This window comes from Vigna umbellata, chromosome 2 (assembly GCF_029865625.1).
Source record: "Vigna umbellata cultivar VRB3 chromosome 2, Vumbellata_1.0, whole genome shotgun sequence".
NCBI classification, from domain to species: domain Eukaryota; kingdom Viridiplantae; phylum Streptophyta; class Magnoliopsida; order Fabales; family Fabaceae; genus Vigna; species Vigna umbellata.
In genome coordinates, this window is record NC_142166.1 from 7,569,029 (window position 1) to 7,575,767 (window position 6,739).

Consider the following 6,739-nt stretch of genomic DNA (forward strand, 5'->3'; position numbering starts at 1 on the left):
TATAAGACACCTTTTATGTAAAAAAAGAAAAAAAAATGTATGTTCGATATTCTTATGAAGTGCATATTATTTTTCAATACTTTATATGGAGATTATTCTTTCTTGGTTAAATCCATTCTTTATCTGTCTTGGTAAGATTTGGATCTTCTTTATCTTTATGTTACAAACTAAGATTTGAATCTAAAGATTCTAAACCCAATTAATGATTTCTTTTCATGAAATGCTGTGCAATATAGGAACACGTAAAATTACTGAAAATTAATCACCATTTATTCGTTTATGTGGTTTTTTTCTCTCTCTTCGAGTATGGAATATTGTAGTTCAGTATACTTCACCTTTATTTCTCTCTTCATTTTTCTACGCCCTTCCACCACTAAATAAAAAATAATAATGTTTTCTACTTTTCTAATTGATTGATTTATATTTTAACCTAATATTCATAATATTGTTTTTCTATTGGTATTGGATTAGGATGATAATAGATGGGACATCGAGAGTGTCTACTCCCAATATGAAAAAAAAATTAATTTCCTAGCATGAATAGTAGTTTAAAAAATACCTATTTTAAAATTGGGTATTTTAAAATTAACGAATATCTACAAATATTTTAAAAAAATATATTTCTATAAATTATTAAAATAAAATTTAAATAAAATTAAAAAAATATATTAATATAATATAATTAAATTAAATATAAATTAAAATTAAATTTTAATTAAATTTAACTTTATAAAATATAAATTAATTTTAATTTTAATTAAATTTAACTTAATAAAATATAAATTAAAATTTTATTTACGGATACGGATATAATATCAGTATTCGATTGTTTATAAACAGATATTAAAATATCTATTATCTGTAATCCGCAAATAATAAATATGTATCGATACCAACTATTCGTCCCAGATTTTATTTAATTGTTAATGCAAATTTTTTTTCATTCCTGTATGAATGGAGGTTGAGGAAAACATGAAGTATTTGTGTAACACCACCACCCTTTATTTTATACAAAAAGTGATTTAAGAATATAACGTAGCTAATCATTGAAATCTAACAAAACTATGAAATCCACGACTGAAAACAGCATTGGGCTTTAGGTCTAAAAGTTTAAACAAATTATGGATCAAATTGATCCCAAAATCCTGTTTCACTTTTTTCCAAAACAAAAGATTTAATAATTTTTTCAATTATTACTATTGTAATTTTTTTCTAATTTTGTGTCATCAAACGTAGGAATCAAGATATTCTGTGACAGCAAATAAATAGTATACACAGACACCCAAATGTTAAAAGGTTATACAGTAAATATACAATGCGAAATCTAACATGCATCATCTTACTCTTTTAGTACCACTACAGGAATTAATTTGACCAGATGATCGAGTGAATCAAACTGATTGATGCTTTTGGTCTGGTACTTGAGCAGACTGAGGACTTGTCTGCCAGAACTTAAAGTTCAAGGATCTTGTTTGGAGCATGTTCTCCACTTGCTCAATTGGAAGTCCTTTGGTTTCTGGCACGAAAATAATGACAAAGATAATGGCTGCAACAGTGATGAATATGAAGATCATGAATGTGGATGAGGTCCCAATGGCTTGTGTCAAGGACAGAAAGGACTGAGCCACAATGAGATTTGAAACCCAGTTGGAGGTAGATGCTATTCCTCCACAGATTCCTCTGTACCTTAAGGGATAGATCTCAGAGTTCACAACCCATGGAACTGTTCCCATCCCCGGTGAGAAGAATATGATGTACAGTGCTAGCCCAATTAAAGCTAGCCACCCATATTTACTAGGACATCCCCTACTGTACCATTCCCTCTCCTCTTTGTTGCACTCCTCTTCTGTTCTCTCATTTGAAATCAAGCATGCACCGGGTAAGAGCTGTACAATAATTCAACTAGTGTTAGGATTTAGGACTCAACAAAACAAGTTCAATCACAAAATCTTAGGGTTTGGTCCAAAAGATACCCACAACTCTCTTGTTACTTGTTGAAGAAGTACACAAAGTCTAAATGTCTATAAAAACATTAATCAAGATCATGATTTGTCTCAATCTTCTATTTGCAAGAGTTAGAGGATGAACTTAATATGAAAGGTTTGTGATACATTTACCTTATTGGCTCTAGAAGCACAAAAGCCACACTCTGGAGAAGCCTTGAGGCACGTCATGCAATCCCATTGAGAAGGGTTCGTAGCTCTGGTGTAACCAGGGCAGGTATTGTTGAAGTGAGAGGTTTCGATTGTGCTAACCATCGGGGAGTGAGTGGTGGTCTCATGAAAAACAACGGTTAAAACAACAAGGGAAACTACTACACCACACAAACTCAACAACACAAGCTTCCTCCTCCCAGTCTTGTCAATGAAATATATGCTCAAAATAGAGCCAAATGCATTTAGCCCTGCAGTGATCAGTGAAAGAAGCAGTGCAACCCTATTGGACGCAAAACCAGCCAACTGAACAATGGTGGGGCTGTAGTACATCACAGTGTTGATTCCCACAAACTGTTGGAAGATTTGAAGACCCATTCCTGCATATAGACCTCTTCTCACCGTCTTGGTTTTCAGTAGTTTCATTATGCTCACTTTGTCAGAACCTGCAGCTTCCCTCACTTCCATTTCAACCGATTCCTTCAGAGCATTTATCTCATCTTCAACATGTTCGGGAGGGTAAATCTTCCTCAAAATTTCTTTAGCTTCTTCTTCTCTTCCCTGTTAAACACCAGAAAGATAGAGAAGTGAACACATAGAATTTTACCAGAAGAAATAAATCAGCAGCACTAATAGTAGTAACCTTTCTGAACAACCAACGAGGTGATTCTGGGAGCAAAGCCATCAATATGACTTGTGTCAGAGCTGGTACTGCTGCAACTCCCAACATCCACCTCCATGTTCCTGGTACCTGAATAAATCATCGTTCATGAGAATTGCTAAATTGGAAATGAAAAATATATGGAGAATATATAGTGTTGTGATCTCACAGTTGTGAAGGCCAAGTTGATGAGATAGGAAAGGAATTGTCCTCCGGTGATGAGAAGTCCATTGAGACTAACAAGGGCTCCTCGAACTCTTGTTGGTGATGCTTCTGAGATGTATAAAGGGGATGCCATTGAGGCCATTCCAACACCAAGGCCAACAAATACACGACCAACAATTAAGGTTGCTGGGTTCATTGCACTAGCCATCACGATAGACCCAATGAAAAAGAGGGTATCTGCTACAACTATTGACTTTTTTCTTCCAAATCGATCGTTGATCCATCCACCAACTGCAGCTCCTATGATTGCTCCAGCAAGTGCCATGCTCACTATTGCTTCCTGTTTCATGAACAACAAAGTTTTAACTGATAACGATTAGAAAAAAGATATTTTAATACATATTTTTTATAACATTTTGAATCTGTATTATTTTTTACTTATTTATTAGTTACTATGCTTATTTTAAATCCAATAAAAAAATGACATGTGTACTATGTCAAATCTTTCAATTAAGTTATATAATATTTTTTACAAGAAAATTATTAAATAAACATTAATAAACAAACTAATTATATTTTTCTATTAATATTAAAGACTATTTTAGATATGAATAATTTTTATTTTATGCATTGATCTCAAATTTAATCTATTGATTTCTAATTTAGTATTGTTATTTAATGATTTTTTTAGTGATTTTTTTTTCTTTGTTCCACTGAAAACATTATGAATGGACATTTATGGGTTTGGACAAATTTATTCATAAGAGAGAAAAACATAAGGAAAATAATTAACTTATAAAAATTAGTTTTATCTAAATTTTTTTTAGTTTATATATAATGTTTGTTCAACAATGTCGTTGATATCTATTTTAACGATCACATAAATATATATATATATATATATATATATTATATATATATATATATATATATATATATATATATATATATATATATATATATATATATATTAACACAAGAAAAGAAAAAAAGGAATTATATGAGTTATTTTCCTCTTGCTTTATAACATGATACTATTTTTGAACTTTGCAGTATATTATCATGGTTTTCTTTATGTTGATTGAATTATTTAAAAAAAAAGCGTTACTACTTTTGATTCATGGTAATAACAGACACTAAGAGAAAAATATTTGACAAGAAAGAAGCTAATTGATTATGAGCTTAGAAATGTCACAACCATTTAGGAAAGTTGTTCATGAGATTAACAGAAAAATTGTTGATGGGAAGAATCTAACCTAAATCGAATTATTTGCAAATCTTTGTCTACAAGCATATTAAGGTTATTTTTTTAATTAGTGTTTTTCCATATAAGGGATGGTGCGGCTTCAGAGTGAAACTTGCAAAAATATTATCACCACTTGAGTTTTGTGTTCCTATAAATTTAGAGTTATTGGGACCACACAATTGTGGCCTATATTCAAAACCACAACCTTCTTTCATTAGTCAAAACCTAAAGTTTAACTCCAATTACTTGTACAAAAAATTAAGATAATAAATACAATTTTCACGAAATTGTGGCCATCAAAAAAGTTTTGATTTTGTGTAATACAATAAAAAACAAGTATTTTTTTCATACAATATTAATTACTATTGCTATCTACAATATTTTAATTTTGTTAAGTCCATGCTACAATTGGAATATACTAGTTCATTTTCTCTTTAAGATTTTCACATTAAGCTTTTGAGTTAATTTCTAATAACGGCCTTTATTACATCCATATTTACCATTTTCCTATTGTTACGTCATCACCCAATTTGCTTTATGAGTTGTCTTTTAGGCAAGTTTTCTGGTTAATGTTATTTGCGCTTAGAATGTGACCACCACCATCTTTGTTTTATGGTTTTCTTATGCAAGTTTTTCTAAAAAAGTATAGTAGAAATAATAGTAAAATAATTATATAATAAATAATTTCATTATTCGAATGTAGGAATAATAAAAAACAAATTATTTCATCTACAATGTATGAAACGTGACTGAATATGTATAGTAACATGAAATAATATAAATAATCTAGATAACAAAAGATCTGGTGCAAAAATAATAACGTAAAATTTTATTTTCATAATTCAAAATAATATCATTAAGACACATTTTATTTTTATTAATGCATACCAATTTTTATTTGTTTATCAGATTTTTAAAGGAAACTAGTAAAATATCTAAAGTTTGAATAAAATCCCGATATAAACTTATTTTAAAAAATAAAATTAAAATCTTATTTTTCTCTCATAAATAAAGAGAAAAAATATATATAAACTGTGTAAAATACTTGTTATCCAATCACAAACTATCATGTATATTATCTCTGGTCAACGTATGCGGATTTACTAAATCGAATGGCATAAGAAAATAATAAAAAATGAATAAGTGAAAATGTGTTTATAAAGACTTCGAGAAGAGTCTACAAGAATAAAAGAAGTTTCTTTCTAAGTTAAACTACTTCAACCTAAATTAATATATTTTTTTTTCTTAATTTTATTTTCTCTTATTCTTATTATAAGTGTTTCATAAGATTGAAAGTTTCGTATTAATTAAAAAATAAGATTAATTTATAATATATAAATAATTCTAAGTTTTTTTACAAACGAATATTTTATAAAATTGCTTAACAATAAGATATATTAAAATACTACTTATTTTATAAGACATTTTGTAATTGTTATATTATATTACATTTAAGAAAAACGAATTAAGCTAATACCGGCCGATCAGAAAGGACAAGGAGAAAGTGTTAAGTTGAAAAACGAAATATGGGATCCTAAATACCCTGTTTTGTCCTTATTGGAATGGGTGGCGTTCTGAGTATGGTTAATTTGACAGGGGTATAAAAGTCCATAAAAATAAAGGAAATTTGGAAGAAACTAGAAATGTAGATTACCTGAAGCCAAGTTTTTGTATCGACCTCTTTGAAATCATCTCTGATATACAAGAGAGCTCCAGATATGACTCCTGTGTATAATTTTCTAATTTAGTAAATTAATTTTGTAAATGAAAAATAAAGTTAAATAAATAGAAATGAATTTAGTCACCAGTGTCGTAGCCGAAGAGAAAGCCTCCAATTCCAGCAGAGAGAGCAAGGCGAAGAACGAAAGGGTTTTTCCATGAAAGAGACAGACATTCTCTGAAGGCAGAGACATCGGCTTCTGCGACACCTCCTTCCATCAAACACAACACAATACAACGTTGCTACAAACTTCTGTGTCTCGGAGAGAGAAAGCAATTATTGAAGGGATTACTATTATTATTGTTATGAGATAAGACGGGAGAGTTAAGCAGCATATTTATACACCAACTTTATGCGACAATCAATTTGGACGCACATACAAATATAAAATTTGGAATTTTCTATCATCATAAATAATGTTTATTAATCATTTCGTACCAGTATGTAACAATGTGTTCGAAATTCTACCTATAATATATACACTCAGATTACAGTAAGAAAAAAATGTATTTTTACTCATAAGTTCAAAATTATTTTTAGGAGTATTTTGATTATTAAAAAATAATTTTTTATTTCTAAATAAAAATGGTAATCTTATGTGGATTGAATATTTTAGTGTATTGGTTCGCATAATTCACCGTTCGTGCACATCAACGTTGATTAACTTACATAATTCGTATTGAGTTAAATTTTTAAAATCTAGCATGTTTTATGTGTTTCTTCTGACCAACTTATTCTTTTACGTATTTTTTTTCATATAATTCAAAAGTAGTTTTTGTTTTGCATTTATTTAT

General features: G+C 29.3%; 1 protein-coding gene across 1 annotated transcript; it reads right to left on the bottom strand.

The window, feature by feature from the left end:
- Window positions 1-1,245: 1,245 nt before the first annotated feature.
- On the bottom strand, window positions 1,246-6,253 carry LOC148203307 (putative inositol transporter 2). Its single transcript, XM_088105962.1, has 6 exons — window positions 6,031-6,253; window positions 5,880-5,950; window positions 2,984-3,319; window positions 2,797-2,904; window positions 2,118-2,714; window positions 1,246-1,886 (listed from the first exon to the last, which is right to left on the bottom strand). The coding sequence occupies exons 1-6, from the start codon at window positions 6,161-6,163 to the stop codon at window positions 1,392-1,394; spliced, it is 1,740 nt and encodes a 579-aa protein (XP_087962088.1). The 5' UTR covers window positions 6,164-6,253; the 3' UTR covers window positions 1,246-1,391.
- Window positions 6,254-6,739: the final 486 nt, after the last annotated feature.